Below are 19029 nucleotides of genomic sequence, written 5' to 3'. Positions count from 1 at the left end.
AGTGTGAGTGTGTGTGTGTGTGTGTGTGTGTGTGTGCTATGTCTCTGCAATTTGCAGCTTCTTAAAACCGCATGTTGTAATCTGACTGTAAATGTCTGATGGTGTTGGAGTTTACACTTTGAACGATTGATTGGCTTCTGTTCCTGGTTGGATTCTTTCACAATTTATTTCATTACATAACACGACTGTCTGTCGTTAACGTGGAGCCAGTTATACAGCATGTATGACTCCTTTGACCTTTTCTCCCATGCCAGGTAAATGGAGGCGCAGGACAGGAGCCGCTCGCCATCCCGTAGGACCAGCCGGGTGGAGCAAGTGGTGGGACGATGGCTGAGACGGTCCCGAGACTTAGGCAGCAGGTCTCACTCTCTGAGCAGGTGAACCTCTGCTCTTATTCAGATTCATTAGTCACATTGTCCATGTCATCTGACCTGTGTGTTGCTGGACTTGAGGAGTCTAAAATATGTGAAAATATGGAGATCAGCAGTGACCCGCTAAACCATTTGAATTAGATATTTCCATTTGTTTTACTACTGTCTATTGTGCGTATTCTTTTTCTCCTTGTTTTTGTAATATATACAAATATGAAGTTGTTCACCACAGAATTGGAAATATTGTGGAAAGATGTCCTTCAGAATTTATAGGGGTTTTTTTTCTGTCCACTTGCTCCTCTTCAGAGACCGGGTTGCAGCGGACGGGAAGACGGCAGAGTCGAGTGGCGCTGATCAGAGGAATTACCCTTTCCGCTTTAATGTTCAGATTCCACGGGACCCAACCCTCAACTCTCATGGCCTCACTCTCTCCTCCCAAGCCCCCATCCTGGTACAGGAAGTCACCCCAGGTATGATGCGATTTATAAAACGTAAGATCACAAGATCTACAGTTGTAAATTTGTAAAGAGAAAATACTGCGTTGGACAACTCAGCTCCTCCTTCACCTCACTGTGTTCTGAGGGAACATTTATGAAGCTGATGACTGAACTTTGAATCACAGTGATCTGATTTTATGCACAAACAAATGTCCTGTTTATACATGGCTCTTCTATACACAGATATTGTAAGTCCCCAAACCCAATGCAGCACTTACCCTAGACAACTCAGGAGTAGATGACACAGAGTATTACTAGAGTATTACTCAGTATCTCAGTTTGGTTTCACAGCTGACGCTGCATGTTTGATTGAGCTATGTCTGCTTGGTACCTCTCCACCAGCTCTGACTCCTTCTCCCACTGAGATCCCATTCTACTTGCCAAGAGCCAGTTTCTATTGGCAGGGTCTGCAGTGTTTTGGTCTGCTTTGTCAGTACCTCCAGCCCAACAGGCACAGCTGCTACTGTTCACTTGAGCGCCCCAGAGAGCTGCCCTGCAATAGCCTGTCCACCCAAGTGAAGGGAGAGTAGGCCAGGGAAAGAGGAAGTTGTGTCTCCATAGCCACAGCAGAAATTTATGTAGCCTGGTGAGGAGCCAGTAGAGAGGTCTCTCCCTGTGGATCAGTACTGGCAGATATGCAGGACTGATGCTTGAGCATACTGTAGCAACAAGAGATGTGAAGCATTATTACTAAAGTAATTCCCTCTAATCAAATTAACTGAACCAGAGCTCTGAGATGAACTTGTTGAACTTGCTCATCTCAGTGTCTATTTAACCCACCTAAATACATTTTTTATTTATTTTGCAATTGAAATATATTCTCTTCTTTCAGGAACAGAACATTTTTTCACCTCATCCTCCCTGTTGTCTGGAGAACAGGGCTCTTATTTTGTATAGAATAGGCTTCCTCAGCAAATGAAATGGTGGAGCTGTGCCAGACCACTGCAGGCCTCTGGCCAGCGAACAAAACAAACTGTGAGAAGTGGAACCTCCGAGGGAGGCTGATACAGCATACATGCACACAAAATCACATTAACAGAGGAAACGTACTGTGGCACTGATGTGGTGTGCATGGTTTGTGTGTGTGTGTGTGTGTGTGTGTGTGCAAAGCATCTTTATGGCATATTGAGGAGGCAAAACAAAGAAAGATCTTCTCAAGGAAGAGGGAGTTCTCATCCCTTAATTGAGGCTTTCAGGCAGCACTTCCTCCTAGGCTTTATACTGTCCCCAAGACCCTCTTCCAATCAAATGCCTAATGTGCTTTCTGTCATACAATACATGGGTATGGTTGGCGTTAGGGGTGTGATTTGGGGTGTCAAGTCCTCTGAACAAATTAAACCTACAGGGAAATATTGTCAGTACCAGCAGGTGGTGTCACCTCACTGCACACCCAACTGGGCAAAATGTAAAACTTATGAATACAAGGTTTGCCAAATTCTGGTGTGCTCACAGGTTTACAGTGCTTTGCAGTCATATACCGTCCCTCACTAGCTCTCCAAAAACAGACTCCTTCACACTATCTTGAATATAACATACTCACAGCTCACAAAGTCCTCACTCAGTTTAGGATTAATAGCCTGATAAAATATGACTCCTGTCATATTTTTGATGGTAAAGTTTATAATGTCCACAGTGATATGGGTTTGTATTCAGTGTTTGTTGAATCGTATTGCTTTGCCAGTAATAGACGGTTGGGGTTCAGGCATTGAGGTATTAATCTGAAGAGACAATAGGCACACAACACAAGTAATCATCATCAATAAAGATAAACAAATATATATTAAACACATTCCTAAATCTTACAATGTATTCAACTAAAACAGTGGACAGAGAAAAAGTTCCAAAATCAGTTTCAGTTTTTTTAGACCAATCAATAAAATTGATCTTCTCACTCTTGTAGTCATTCCATATAAATAATTAAAAACTGAATATATATGAACAGATTAGAGCTCCCATTTAGAAAGATGTTTTTTTGGATGGAGATATTTCTATTTGTATGGTGTGTGTCTGTCGGTGTGTGTGTGTGTGTGTGTGTGTGTGTGTGTGTGTGTGTGTGTGTGTGTGTGTGTGTGTGTGTATGTGTGTGTGTGCCAGTCATGTAAACGGCAAACAGTAAACTTCTCATACATACTGGATATAATATTCTGCCTATATTTGTACTCTGAAGTGCAGTTTGTTGCTGAGCTGCAGAGCCATGAGGACCTGAATCCCCCTGAGGTCCAGGGGCAGATTACCTCGCTTTCTCCTGTCTGGCTAAAGTCCTCTATGTCACCATCTGTTTGTGCCTGTCACACACACACACACACACACACACACACTGTTGCTCATGTCTCCAGTGGCCCAACTGAGCCTTGGCTCAGTTTTTCCCTCTCTCTGTCTCTGGCACATGCTGCAGCATCTTGACAGTGAAATATGATTCCTGTATTTAAAAGCATTTTCAGAGATATCATCTATCATTGTCACCTGTGTCATCTTTCCATGTTCGTTTTGGATGGAACATCAATGACTTGTTTCACAATTAAATAACAGTGAATGATTACTTGATGTTGTATATAAAACATTAGCTGAGGCTGAGGATGTTATTGATGGTAGTATTAAGGAAAGTGATGGTGGAAAATACTCTGTGGAGGCCAGGACAGGTTTATAGATAGATTTACATGCATAAGGACCTCTTATCTTTCTTTACACAGGTTACACACATTGTAATGTTCAACATCTGCACTGTAGTAAACATGATCTTATGTACTCTACCTACTGTCAGAACCACAATTTTTGGTTTGCTGCCAGTGAGCCCATTTCAGACTGCCTTGAATTACAATGTGATTTATGCACCAGCGATTTGTCATTCAGCCTTAGTGTGGTAGAAACTCAGGCCAAAGACCATGTTTATGCCCCAGTGATACCACACAAAAATAATATGATTTGGCCTCCAGTTATTTCATACTTCAGTGAATACAACTGTATAAGCACAGTATTATCAGTATCAGTAGTGGTGACAGCTGACATTCAAAAGAAGTTTAAGAGCAGATGTCAAATGCTCTTCAACTTCTGCAGTGGTGTACAGTGACTTAAAAACAAAAATAATAATTTGAAGTTAAAGGCATCTTTTGACTGAGTTATGTAGATAATAAGAGGTAAGGCATGCAGTGTGGTTATTCAGCCCTTCATTTTTCTTACGCAAGACCTTAATCATGTACTTGGTGATGATGATGTAAAAAAATTGGAAAGAGTTAAGGGAGACTGGAATGCTGAATGAATACAGCAGAGATGTACACAGTGGCTCAAACAATGATTGGATTTCTGGTCTTCCTGCGGTGTGACGGTTAGGTTTGGAGAGCTGTGTAAAAAATTATGCATCAGTGTGAGATGAAAGGAGCTCACGAGAATACAAGCTGCTGCCTGTCATCAACCCCAGTTGCAGTATGAATGCAGACCAATTGAACACCCTCAGGCATGACAGCACAAGGACATTTTGTGTGTGCAGGTGGTCCTGCAGATGGTCGGCTCGTCCCTGGCGACCAGCTTGTGAAGATCAATAACGTCGCTGCTGATGACCTGACCCCGGAGCAAGCTGCTGAAATAATCAGGTCTACACCGACAGCTGCTTTCACAAACACACACACACACTTGTATTATTATTGGTACAGCACCACAGAATAGTGTTTACAATTAAGTTACGCACATCACGTCTAACCTAACCACCTTCCCTTTCTTTTATTTCAGGGAGTGTCAAGATACGTTGACAATGACGGTCCTCAGAACAATGCTGGTGAGTGTAACATATCCAGCTAACCACGCACAGAGACACACACATACACACCACTGAAACACACATTTACACACGAAGTTATACTGATGGACACTTAGTTGGATAATGGCTGGTCCTCTGACAGCAGCACTTTAGATGAACTTAATGTGTTTCTCGTTTCCTATTTTCATTAGGTTGTAGAAATACACACACTTAAGCATGTGCAGTATATCTACACACAACTGCATACTATAAACATACAGTGTCTATATACACATTGGATTGGAAAACGCTGTTGTCAGTGAACCCATTAATCACCATGTCATTGAGGCTTGGGGCCAAGTGTCACTGGTAACAACGATCCTGTCACCAAGGTCTCACCACTACATCAGTGTTAACAGTGGCAACTTGTTACAGCCTCGTACACTCCCCCCACACACTCAGATCGACTACTCTTCCTTTGGACACACACTCTGTCTTAATCACTCAATCTATGTGTGTGTGTGTGTGTGCTTACTGTGTATTGGTGTGTGTGTAGGTTGTTTATCTCAATCTGTATCCATGACGTATGTGTTTGCGCTCAGGTGAAGCAGATCAGTAATTAAATGGCTGCTCCTCAGTGATTCTCATCAGCAGCTCTGCTGATGGAGGCACCTTTAACATCTGATTCATGGCTCACAGCTCCTCCAAGAAATCATTACTGAGCTGCAAGGAATTATTAGCATTCCCCAGAAGATATTCATCTCTGTTATTCGTGTTGATGGTAACAAAACATCAAAAGAGTTGTGAACCAAGGCATGCCTAAGTGAAGTTTTTTATTCTAATCAGAAAGCGATAAAAGAGCAGGAGGATTGTTTGACAGGTTCTAGCACTTTAAGTGCAGCAACTGTAGCTGGCTGTGCAGTAATGAAGGAGTCAGTGTTTGTTACTTGGATATCTCCTACATGTAAATCACTTGATAGAACTGCAAAATGCCCAAACTATATTTGGATGCTTGTGTTGTGAGATAGTGTTATTATTGCTTCATTAATTTAGCATTTTTAAAACTGTATGCACACATTTATAGTTAATTTATTGCCTGGAGGAGTGTTGTCCTAACACAACTGAGTTAATACTCTCAACTCATTAAAATAATGTGTGTGTTGTTAAATTGCTGTATAGCTGCTTTGAGTAAATGCAAAGCAAAAACTGAAGACTGTGTATCTTCACAGTCTATCATGTGTATCACTGAAAATGTACCTTATTCAACCATTTTCAGCACTGATTGATAATAAAAAACATTCTGTGGCAACCTGACTGTTTGATTTGTGTTCGTCCCAGGGCCCAAAGTCATCTTTCATCACGCCAGAGAAGAGGGCCAAGCTCAGGTCCAACCCTGTGAAAGTTCGCTTTGCTGAGGAGGTGGAAGTCAATGGACACTCTCAGGTGAGTCTGAGAACATGCTGTGCAGATGTTCGGCACCTTTAGTGCCAGCTTTAGATCCCCCATCCCCCTCTTCACTGCTGTCTTAGTATTTGTAGTAGTGATTACTTGAGATAGCTGATATTCATTAGATGCATTAACAACTAGCATGGGAATAGGTATGAAGACCTTTTAAATTTTCTTTTCCTTTGAAAGTTTTATTGGCAGATAAATTCCACTCAGTCACAATTAGATGCAGTAGTTCTGGACACTGCCTTATAAGCTCTACTTATTTTTCGTTTGCTACAGAAAATTTTGTCTGTAGCTTTTTTTTTGTTTGTTTTTCAAGGTTGCTTGAGATAACAGGAAAAGGCAGTTGTCAAGAGGTCCTTTAATTTTGGTTTTCACAAGACAACATCAACATTAGGAAAACGTTTAATAGAGTTAAAACAACAACACAAATTATTATTATTATTATTGCTAGGTGTACCTTATCACCATGATGAAAGGTGATGTTTTATAATTGGTCAGTATTATTCCATACTGTACACAGTTTTCTTCTGTAAGCCTTGCTGTCAGAGTTCCCATCCTGCCAGCGGATGTGAAATTAGCTGGATGAGGACAACCACAGAGGCTGGAGTGCCCATTACTAATCACAGGGAAAACACAGATCGATATTTGCCTCATCCTCCAGTCCTAATGTCTGTGATTACAGGACAATAAGCGTCAGATTAGGCAGAGAGAGGAAGAGGGATATAGAGAAGAGACAGTGAGAGAGGAGGGGGGCGGGCTGTGTTCGCCATTGTTAAAAGGGAGAGAAAACAAGAGAAATGGGAGATGGGAGGGAGGGTGACAAGAGAGGGGTTGTCTAAAATTTGAAAGCTCTCCATTTAAACTTCAAAACATACAGACATCAATGTTGCATTACATCACAGTGTCAATACAGAAAAACACTTTCTAAAATCATAAGAGAACAGGGATGAGGCCGGGAAAGATGAGTCACCACCGTGAACGAGCCTGGCAGACAGAAACAGGCCAGAGGATATGATGCGAGGAAATGCTCCGTGAGAGGAGCTGAAAATCAGACAAGGCTCACGTCTCTCTTTCTTACTGCAAGTATTTTTAATGTGCTGAGCATGCATTTGATATATTTGATATTTTAAAATAGCCAGTACCTGTGTTTCCAAACGTTACGTACACAAACATAAGGACACTCAAAAAATGGCAAAAATAAAACACCCATTTCCATCTCATGTCTCTCTGCAAGTCTGTTACTTATAATCCTCTTGAACCAGCAGTTTTTGCGATGCTCACATTTTCATCTGACAGCTTCCTTGACCCCTGACCCTGACCCTGACCCTGTTCTGGTTTGCAGGGTAACTCGCTGCTCTTCCTGCCTAACGTTCTGAAGGTTTATCTGGAGAACGGGCAGACCAAGGCCTTCAAATTTGAACCCAGCACCACAGTCAAGGTAATTTCCATTAATAGTCTACCATACTGACATCTACTCTTACTTTAAAATTTCCTTAGACTGGATGCTTAACAGCTGTAATAGAGCGTTGGGTGCTCAGAGATGACTCCGAGGCACTTTTTATGCTTTCTTCCTAACTGGTCCGAATGTTATGAATGCATGACTCATGTCAAGGAGCCTCCAATCAAATTTATGAATATGAATTAATGCAATGTAGTGTCAAGCCTGCAGTAAAATCCATATTAAAGTATAACCACATAACAGAGACAAAATTGGATTGAAATTATGGTCTAATATAAAAAAAAACACAACGGCTGTGAATCACTCACTCCCTCGTCCTTCATCAGTATTAGATATACATCAGAATCCTGGGTTTGCTGTCCACTCCAACCTTCCCTTCAAACTGCAGCTCAGGTCAGCAAATATGTTTCCTGATGTTACGAAATATTGTCTCTCAAGATGGGATTTTCTGTGTGCATCAGGACATTGTGATGACACTGAAGGAAAAGCTTTCTCTGAGCCGTATTGAGCATTTCTCCCTGGTGCTGGAGCAGCAGCACAGCATCAGCAAACTACTGCTGCTACATGATGAAGAGAGGATACAGCAGGTATACACACACACATACACACAGATGATAATTATTTGACATGTCTCCTCAAATCTACATATTTACACTATGGCTCCACTGAGAAGTCAGTTTAATCTATGACAGTATTTAAGCTTTTACCTGCATTGATACACTTTATTTTAAAATACAATATATTTGAAGAAAGGTGTGCATGTGGGGGTGTTTCCAGGTGGTCCAGAAGAAGGAGGCCCATGACTACAGGTGTCTGTTCCGCGTTTGTTTCATGCCCAAAAACTTCCAGACTCTGCTGCAGGAGGATCCCACAGCCTTCGAGTACCTCTACCTGCAGGTAGACTGATGAACTAACAGCAGGCTGCAGCAACTCTTAACTCTTCATATAACCAACATCGGCATTTTTAATCTGTTTTCCTTGTCACAACATATTCAATCAACAATTAGGAAGCAATCAAATTAGGAAGCAAAGATTTCTAACTCCTCCACAAACTCCACACACTGACACATTTCACCATGATGTAAATCAGCTGACAGCTCAGCTTGTTTTGAAATGTGCAGTTTTTAAATTAAATCCCACCATAGATTTATTCCTGCCCTTCATTTCCTACTGTAGATTTAAATGAGGAAAAATAAGGGTAAATAATAAGTAAATAAGCAAAAACCTGAACTGTAAATACACCATATTGCATGAATGAAAGAAGCGGTCTGCTCCTTTTGGCTCACCATTATGAAAGAAAACCAAAACACACAGTATGTTTTGTTTCTTCTTTTTTTTTCTTACTTTTCAGCCATTCCTTTTTAAATAACAACCCCTTGTTATTATGTATACTTTTGCCAGTAGTTAAAAAACCATGGATGGAAGATTATTTCATTCTAATCATGTTTTTTTTGTTTTGTTTTGTTTACCATTTGTACTGTTTTTACGTTTTTATGTGTTTGTCTCAGGGGGTGAATGATGTCCTGCAGGAGCGCTTTGCAGTAGAGATGAGGTGTAACACTGCCTTGCGACTCGCTGCCCTGCACATCCAGGAGAGGTTGGCGAGTTGTGGACTGTCACCAAAGACCAACCTGAAGATCATCACGTGAGACACAAATACATTTTAAACATTATTTACATCCACTAAACTAAACCGTAATTAACATAAAATCTTACTCCTAGTCCAGATCCCAGAGTAAAGTTGGGTTCCACGCTGTTCCTATTGTGTTGGAGGGACATTAATGAAGTCAAAGCTCAAGAACTGTGTTTTAGGCTAATTTTTATACTATAATCAGTTCAGTCAGAATATCATTTTAAGTTGTTGTTTTGCATTTCCAGAACCTTGTTGCTGTGAGGCGACAGTGGTAACCACTGCACAACTGTGCCACCCCCAGTGAAATGAAATATTCCAGATCCTTAAAGAAAATAACATCCATTATAGCACCTCACTGTGGACATGAAATACTGTTCAACGTAGTGTAGTTGAAGCAATAAGCAACTTCTATTGTTGCAATCAATCGTTTCTCTTTGTCTTAACACTAAATACTTTGACTGTTAAACATACTGTACACTTTTAACTTAGAATGTACACTGTATTTCCTGGTCAATTTTACTGAACATGTATGAAATACTACAGCTGGAGTCAGCTCTTTAGATGAGAGTGATACATTTCAAGATTTTAAATTCATTTTATTGTCTTCAGGAGGTTGCTGTTCCTTTCATACACACATATCCTCACATCAGGTTCAGCTCTCTAACAGTCTTGTACATACAAACAGACCCTCTCAGTCTGTGTGTTTGTGTTTCCTCCAGGAAGACCTGGGGCATAGAGAACTTTGTGTCGTCCACATTGTTGAGGAACATGCGAGAGAAAGATCTCAGGAAGGCCATCGGCTACCACATGAAGAAGAGCCAGTCGCAGCACGATCCCAAGCAGAAGGGCCTGTCAGTCGATCAGACACGGATAAACTACCTGGAGGAGCTGGGCGATCTCAAGTCATTTGGAGGGAAATCCTTCAGTGCCACCATGATGGTAGAGATTCGGCCTGTTAATTGTATATGTATACCAATGCTGAGATTTGGTTGGTTGAAGTTTTAGTCTTCACTTTCTTCACAATTTCTTCTCCTCCATCTCCCTGTTAAACAACCCCTCCCTCACCCTGCAGCTCCAGGACAGGGAGTCGATGGTGACCCTGCTGGTGGGGGCGCAGTACGGGGTGAGTCAGGTTGTCAACCACAAGCTGAGCATCCTGTCGGCCCTTACAGAGTTCACTAGCATCACACGCATCGAGCTGCTGCCTGAATCAGAGAAGGTCAGCCTGGTCAAAATATACCTGCAGGACATTAAGGTAAGAGCAGGAATCCACACACACACTGAGGCCAAAAGAACTTTTACTTTAAAGTAACTGAATCATCATTACTAACACTGCTACAAAGGTGGGTCACATAAGGTTGAACACCAAGTAGCATTATTTGCTCACCTCCTTGTTGATGATGTTTGTCTGTATTTAGCATATGTTATGATTTTTTGCCTCTATTGACGTAAATAGAGTTTTGTAATTTATCAGTTTTTTTTGGTTTGTTTTTTTGATGCACCTACAGTTTGGACACGGTAGATTTGGCTTCTTTGGAGGTCTGGATGCTAACAAATCAAACTGCTTCCTGCCAGACCTCTTTAGTAGCTTAAAAATATTGCTAATTATTAATTTAAAATGGCCTGCCATTGTAGCAGTTTTTTGAATGTTTTTCTTTCTTCATTTTTTAATATTTCAGAATTATTTTCCTGACCCGTTTATATTATTTTGTGTACCTCCTCTTTTCTACTCCCTGTCTTTCCTTGTCTCATTTCATATCATCCTGTCTCCTCTCTCTTACACAAAGCCCATCACATTACTGTTGGAGTCCGTGGCAGCCAAAGATATGTCCTGCCTAATAGCAGGGTACTGTCGAGTTTTTGTTGACCCCAACCTCAACATCTTTCCCTGGATAGATGAGTTTAAGAAGCACAGAGTGTCAGCTGAGGAAGGTACAAGGAAAATATAGATATACAGCAATATGCAGCCTTACAATTATCCATGCATCCATAAAGACAGTTTCAGATCCTGGTGGTTGTTTTCATATTCATGCATGTTCACAGGTTACGTGTCCCGGTGTGGCAGCGACTCAGATGACTCCTCAGACCTGGACATGGAACCACTAGTCGCCCTGGTGTCTCTCAACGAGAAGCCCTGCCCTCGCGTCAGATCCTCTTCAGATCCAGATGGAAGAAAAAGAAAAGACAGAGACAGAAGTAGAAACAAAGATGACAAAGAAAAGTTGGAGAAATCTTGGGAGAATAAAAAACAAAAGGAAGAAAAGGATGCTGACACTGAAAAGGAAAAGTCTCCACCAGATAAGAATAGAGAGGATAAGAATGAAGACAGCAAGCACAAGGCGGAGACTGATCCAGCGCAGGATGGTGGACAAATACAAATTGAGATAACAAACAATGGCTCAAGGGAACAGGAAAAAATGAGAGCGGAAGGAAAGATTGTAGGTGGAGAAAAGGCGCAGGCAGCGGAGGAGCAGCCATCCATATCAGAAGCATCAGATTCTTGTCACAGTGACTCTCGTGTCCTCACGAGCCCCTCCAGCGACTCGCTTGATGCTTTGGAGGAAGACGACTTGCTAGCGTGTTCCTCTTCCTCCAGCCACCCCAATGCTCCCTCACAAATTCATCCCCACATCTACCCTCCCCCTTGTAGGCCCGCTCAGTCTCACCTTCTCGCCCCTCCACCAGCTCATTCCCACCCCCTCATGCACTTCACAACTCAGGACAGGGGAGGAGGGGGCTGCAGGAGGTCAGGCGACGGAGCCGATCCTCAGCTCACCTCACCTGTCTCCACCTCTCAGAGCCTTTGCCACACCCAGAAGTGTTCAAGTAACCCCTGCTCTGATGACAGCTCCCTGTGTTTCGCTGAACTCTCTCGCCTCGTGGACTTCCTGCCGAGCCCTCCGGAGGCCAGCGAGGATGATGAAGATGAAGAAGAGGAGTTGAGAAGGAGGAGGAGGAAAATGTTGAAAGAAATGGACCATTTGGTGAGAAGAGCAGGTGAAACAGGAAGTGTAAGCGGGGAGGGTGGTTTTACAGAATATCCACTCTCCCTTTCCCCATCCCCCCCCTCCTCCCACAAGGAGTTTGTGTTTAACTTTGACCAGAGCGACGCTCGCTGCTATTACAAACTCTGCTCCAACATCACCCCTGACAGCGCTCGCAGCCTTCCTCACCCCCTGCATCATAACGAGGGAGAAGGTTGGAAGGAAGTGGACGGGCATGAGGAGAAGGCTGAAGGCCTGGAACCGATCCCCATCCTCCAGCCGCCACCTGGCTTTGGAGACAGCAGCTCTGACGAAGAGTTTTTTGACGCCAGAGATCGCTTCACATCACCTGAAGACCCAACCTCAGGCGCCGTGCCAAGAGGTACTTTACTTTTTATGGTTCTTTGAGCTTCTTATTTAAATGTCATCAAGCATTTACTGTCACTTTCAAGCCCTATAGAGTGATGAAAACATTGGCTGTACATTCTGCTTTTGCTACCATCTAGTGGCTGAAGATTTTACTTCACATAAGTGACACGATATTGTATTATGGGGAAATGTAAAGTAGAAGACCACATTTCTAAACACATCTAACAGTGATGTTGGATGTGGTCCACTGGCTATGAAGAATCAGCCTATAGAGGCTGTAGTGCTCAGTGGAACCTTCCCCTCCCACTCAGAGATATAGCATTTCATCCATTACACTTAACTGTCCAAAGATAATACTATAGTATTAGTCCAGTGGAAGAAACAACTAAGTATAAATATTCAAGCACTGTATAAGTAAGTGTTCACTACATTTGTTTGACAGGTGAGGTTACTAGTTACTTCACAGATAAAATAAAATACAAGTGTAAGATTAAACGAGTTGTTCTCAACCTTTTTGTCCTGTGACCCTCTTAGAAAAAAAGTGAGTCACTGAGACCCCCAGGTTCCATCATGGATTCAGTGAAATGATTGTTTGAGGGCCAAAGTGGTCAAATTAAAAAAAATGAAAGAAAAAAATTTCACTTGTAACACAGTACTTACATTGTTGTATTATTATTGTTGTATTTTTACTTAAGTAAAGGTTCTGAATACTCACAATTAAACAGAAACATCATGATGAAAGTATTTATTGTGCTTTCTATAGTAATGGTAAAAATGCTTTGTAAATTACTGAATTATAATGCACCGACCCTACTTTAAAATCACTTACATTGAAAGAGATGTGATACTTCACAACAAATAACAAACATTGTGTCTCAATCTTTACTGTGTAATGTCATTCCTGCTGACCCTTTCACTTGTGTTCAGTCAGAGCATTTCTATGACAATATTAAATGTAAATAAAAACATTTAAAAATGACCAAACACAATATTATGTCAGCATTAAACCCTCAACTAAGGATTTAATTTTTCCAGTGTCACTATAGCTTATTAGTAATAGTGAAATTCCAAATGAATTAGCATACACTTCTTCTTTAACATGTTTAACTGAACCTTTTCTTACTATCCTGCAGACATTTGCACAGAGATGAAGCTGGACTTCCTCAGCACACTCAGTCTCAGTGACATCAGAGTCTCTGTGACAGATGGAGAGAAAGCTGAAAAAGGAGAGGAAGACAAAAAAGAAGAGGAGGAAGGAGGAGGCAGAGAAACGTTGTTCCAGCTCAGAAAAAGATCTCGCAAGCGTCGTTCCTTCATGGAGACTGATTATACCTCTATGGTGTCATATCCAGAGCCAGATCCAGAATCAAAGGGTTCCAACAGGCTTCATAAAAACCTTGTGGCAGAAGCCAGTGGTGCACAGGTGCTGAGTTCAGATCCTGAACCTTCAGAGCAAACCAAGAATCCCAGCCCTACTGTCTCCTCCCTGACTCACTCTGAAGGGGAGCCGGCTCAGCTCGAGTCAAAACCCATCCTGTCAAAAGCCCGTTCTCATGGACCAGGTTCTCCTTCTGGTTTTGGGTCTCATGAGCAGAATAGAGACCCACAGGCCTCCTCCAGGGCCAGGAAGCAAGAAATGGAGATGGAACCTGATGCAATGGAGTCCAAATCAGTCACAGATCTGGTGAAGGCTGCATCTCCTACCATCACCGTGGTTCGCTGCCGGGTGGATCCAGATGGCAAGGAGAGTGCCGATCGGAGGGGTGATGGGAAGGAGGAAGGGGAGGGACAAGAGGGGATGGATGAGGGGAAAGAGGAGGAAGAGAAGGAGGAGACAACAGTTGTGTCAGGGAACGGGCCTTTCACCAGTCATATGTTTTTGATCGCTAAGGAGGAAGGTAAAGGGGAAGACAAGGGAGAAGAGAGGATAGAAGAGGTGATAGAAGAGGTGAGTGAGTATAGTTCAAAGCGACCACCCATAGGTGCTGAAAGGCAGTCAGGAGCCAACACACCGACCACGTGTTTGACAGATATGAATAAAAAAGGTAGTAATGGCTTTTTGGGATCTCATCTAACTGCCCAAGAGCTGAACTCATATGTAGAGGAACATATGCTTGAAGATGTGTGTGACAAGTCCAGCCCACCGTCATACTCACCACCACCCCCTCCGCCCTCATCCCCTCTACCTCTGGTACCAGTTTGTAACAAATCCCAGAGTGACTGTTTGGTAAGGGAAGAAGAGGGAAGCAAAACCATGGGAACCTCGACCAGAATGTCTTTATCTGCTTCTGAGGAGATGTCACTTACAAAACAAAATTACACAGACAAAGCACAATTACTTTTAGAGATCACAACCACTGCAAATGAAGATGAAGCACTTGGTGTGGTCAGTTCTACTGTGACTATGAGCGATGAAGGTACCGACAGCACCAACTCTGACAGTGTTTTCGACGATGACGACGTGAGTATTTCCTTAAATTCTACTTCAAGTGACAAGAAGGATGACTGGAGTTTGGCTTCAGAGCATCGCGTCAGATCTATTTCAGCCACAGCAGGTAAAGATGAGTCACAAATGATTAATAAGTCTCGAACCAGCACTGAAGCTCATTCAAGAATTCATTCAGTTAATTCTGATTATACTCGTGCTATAAACTCTATCACAGCAAAGCTTGGAGCTGCAACTAGCATCACGTCTCCGACATTTAATTCAGGTACCAGATTGAAAAGTGAGGTGACACATGAAGATGCTTCATGCTCGAATCCAATTGTAGATAAACCCAGCAGTGATTCCACCGTACCAAGTGTTGAAGCTAAAGATACGTTAGCTAGTCCCAGTACAGTGAAGTCTAACACAGCCATGATCCATGATGTGTCCAAAGACCCTCCTTCTCCAACTCACTTCCTCCTCCAGACCTGTTCCCCCAACATCATGGGTCGATTATCTGCCTCAACACTCAGGGGGAAGATTCAAAGGTTGCCTCTTTATTTATCACGTTCCCAGGAAACCCTCCACCAAGCTGGGGTGGGGAATGTGGCCCAGAGTCCTCCTGAGGACAACAGTAGCAACGATGTTGAGATAACCATCAAAGTTACAGACGTTCATGATGTCACACAAACTATAGATTTTGAAACGGGCACCACTGTAGAAACAGTGGATTCAGACGATTCGGATACAACTGTTACAGGATCAGAGGTGGACGGGGAGTTTTTTGTGGAAACAACCTCAGCAAAGAGTTTTCATTCAGGTTTAGAGGTGAAGGAAGTAAACTCTTTATTGCCTGTGCAGACTGAGCCTAAACCCCAACACCAAAATCAGCTTCTCTACTCTGATCCTATCAAGAACACACCAGGACCAGTAACAGAACCTCCAGCCTCCATAGTGAACAGCCTCCAAAGAGATACTTCAGGCCTGAAGATAGACACCCCTGGTCCTATAAAAGCTGCTCCAGAGCCAAATATGGTCACAACACCAGGCGAGGACATTCCAGGTTATAAAATGAGCAATCAATCACCTTCCATTCCCCCTCCCATAGTGGTGACCACACAGAATCTAAATAAGCCAGGGCTTCCTTTTCATAATCAGTCACAGAAAGTAAAATGGACCAGTAGAGACAGGCCTTTGATGGGTCTTTGTAGACCTTCAGAGCAGAATTCAGACTCAACAAAAACACTTTCCTCAGGCTGCAGAGTGTTTACGATCTGTGAGGATCCATCTCAAACAAAGAGTCCAACCGAGGTTGGGACTACCCCACCGTTGAAGTCTGAGTTTGGCTGCAGTTCTGTGCTAGCATCTGGATGTGAGTCACTTGTGGAGGGGATGCAGGTACCACTGGACGCTTGTGGTTGCCCAGCGGTCTATACCAACTGCTTCAGTGGCGGGGACAGCTTTGACGACGAGCTGACGGTCTATGAGTTCTCTTGCCGCACACAGAGCAGTGGTGTGACTCAGTCTTCCGGAGCAGTTCTTCCTCTCATGACCTCTCCACCTGTCCCCTCCTTTATCTCCACCTCCTCCACCCACTCTCCCTCCTTTCCACGCTCCATCCTTTTCTCCTCCTCTACTTCTGAGCTCAGCCCTATCCTCTCACCGCTGTCTGACACCTCTGACTGTTTTCTGTCACAAACGCACAAGGACACTATCAGTCGGTTAGGTCAGCAGCGCTACCCAGAACCCCCAGCAGGTTTCCAAGTACTCCGTGTGGACGTGGACCATCTTCTCTCAATTCTAGAGAGCAGCGGTAGTGACCGATCTGAGGCAGGTCATGGAGGTCGCCACCCGAGGGACACCTGCCCTGCTCACTTTACAGAGAACAAGCGGGTGCTCCAGTTAGAGGCCCGGCGGCTGATGTCAGGCTGCCAGAAGGTGGTGGGGATTGGACAGAGCCCAGAGGAAATGCTCCACTCTCTGGCAGACAGTTTCCGGACCCTGGTGGAGTTGGCCGGTATATGCCTCTGGTTCTCTGGTTGCGACAGGTGTGACCGGAGGAACGCAGAGGCGGTTGCAGGTCTGGCAGATGTGGCCCGCTCATTCAGGGACTTCTGTCTGGCAGCAGAGAGAGCCAGCAGCAAGCGCAGCTGCCAGGACCTGAGCACCAAGCTGCTCGCCAAACAGTGCACTGCACTCACCGCCTCCGTCTTCTGCCTCACTCAGCTGTTCCGCACCCTCACCGCACTATGAGCAGACTACAGCGTCTGAAGACTTTGAAACGACCTTCAAACAACGTGTGGTGTATAGCCTCAGAGATATGGTGTCACCAGTGAGCCCCACAGCTGCGACGTGGGCAAAGTGTGAGCAGGGATAGTCGGCGTGTTTAGAATGGACAATGAAGCAGGAGGCGCGGTTACCTTGGAGCTCCACGACAGTTCAAATGATCACAAAAACTCTCAACATCATAGAGCCAGTTACGAGGGCAGACATCATTGAGCTGCATGTGGTGACTGACTATATGCTGTGCATGTACTGTAGCCCACAAACCAAACAGTCAGGCAACAACCAGACTATAGAGTGGTGCAAGCTGCAAGAGCAGAACCTGCTTGCATTCCAGTATTGAGGAACTGATATACTTGAATGTATTCTATGTTGTCTATTACATTTATTAATTTATTATTTTATCTAACTGATGAGTTACTCCAATGTGTCAGAGCAAGCGAGGAATGTAAAGATAAGGAAGGAAGAAATTTGGAAATGTTTACAGGCATACCTTTAGACAGAGGAATAGTGGTGTGTGAGAGTAGTGGGCCGTTTACACACACACACACACAAGCACACACACTCATATGCAGTGAATCAGTCTCTGATTCATCCATTCCTACACAGGCCTTTTGTTTGACTGACTGATGGTGTTAAATTTTTTGTGTCCTCTGAGCTTCTGATAAGAAACACTGCAGTTTACTGATGCTTATATACTGTATCTTTATATTCTCCAGGCTGTCAGCTGGGACTGTTTTGAATGTCACTGTTTACAAAACCAAAAAAGAAAGAAAGAAAAAAACTAGAGTGAGAAATGATTTGATCAGATCACACAAGTCAAGCCTGAAGTTTGCCATTTTATAAATCTAGTAGCAGAATGCTGATGTATGCGCATTGTATGACTTTATAACAGAATCATTTGAATGAGGTACAGTCCTTTACACATTCAGTTTTGCACAGACGTTTGCTATGATTTGTCTAAATGTCATGCATTTTGGATTTGCTAGCTTTTCTCTCATTTGTTTGTCAGCACTTGCTTTCTCCACCTCCAGCTCAAACACTGAACCCTCCAGTGCATGGTGATGTGGCTGTTTTTTTTTTTTCTTAGTGCTAACATTTGTCCATCGAGAACAAGAATCTCCATCTAAATGAGATCAGGTGGAGACACGGGGTCAGCAGATATTTATGGCATGTAATTATATAGTTTGAGGAGAATTTTAAGAATCTCAAGTTTCAGGCATTGTACATGGACACCATTGTCTGAGCTTTTAGGACAAGTCAGGATGAACTTTACGCAGACTTAGACTACACTGTCCCTTACACCAAGTGCATTATTACTACAGATTTTCCAGTTTGGCTACTAAGAATAAACCTGTGACTGAATATGGGCACAGAGCCCAAACAGTGCAGGAATACAGTCTGCAGCACTGTTGTTTCTATTTATTCTTTTTTAGCCTCTGACTGACACAGCTCAGTCAGACTGATCCATTTATCCTCTGACAAACTCTCGTTAGAGTTCTTCAACTCAACTCATGGAAAATAAGACACGTTGACCACAAACTCATGTTCAACACTGATTTAACTGAATCTTATTGTTGTGGATAACCTGTTGTATTGGAGCATTTTCACTTGGAATGTTTCTTAAAATAAAAAAAAGCATTGACACACATTGGACCTGCATGTTCACTGGAGACATTAAGGTTATCAGAAATAATTTCATCGCTACAGTACTGGGAACACAATATATTGCAAATAGTGTTTCTGTTTATATTTATAATGGCAAGTGAAACACTTTTATTTGTTAACTTGTAGTGTTTTGTTCCCTTTGGCTTTAACAGAATATA

The 19029-nt window shown here is 43.0% G+C and overlaps 1 protein-coding gene across 1 annotated transcript; it reads left to right on the top strand.

The window, feature by feature from the left end:
- Positions 1-258: 258 nt before the first annotated feature.
- LOC121180887 (FERM and PDZ domain-containing protein 1) lies at positions 259-17173 on the top strand. Its single transcript, XM_041036568.1, has 14 exons — positions 259-377; positions 678-841; positions 4353-4455; positions 4592-4637; positions 5937-6041; positions 7393-7488; positions 7971-8096; positions 8287-8406; positions 9018-9154; positions 9862-10081; positions 10215-10397; positions 10930-11074; positions 11186-12508; positions 13629-17173. The coding sequence occupies exons 1-14, from the start codon at positions 259-261 to the stop codon at positions 17171-17173; spliced, it is 6432 nt and encodes a 2143-aa protein (XP_040892502.1).
- Positions 17174-19029: the final 1856 nt, after the last annotated feature.

Source organism: Toxotes jaculatrix, chromosome 4 (genome assembly GCF_017976425.1).
Source record: "Toxotes jaculatrix isolate fToxJac2 chromosome 4, fToxJac2.pri, whole genome shotgun sequence".
Classification (NCBI taxonomy): Eukaryota; Metazoa; Chordata; class Actinopteri; family Toxotidae; genus Toxotes; species Toxotes jaculatrix.
The sequence above is the reverse complement of the archived record's forward strand: the minus strand, read 5'-3'. Positions and strand labels throughout refer to the sequence as shown.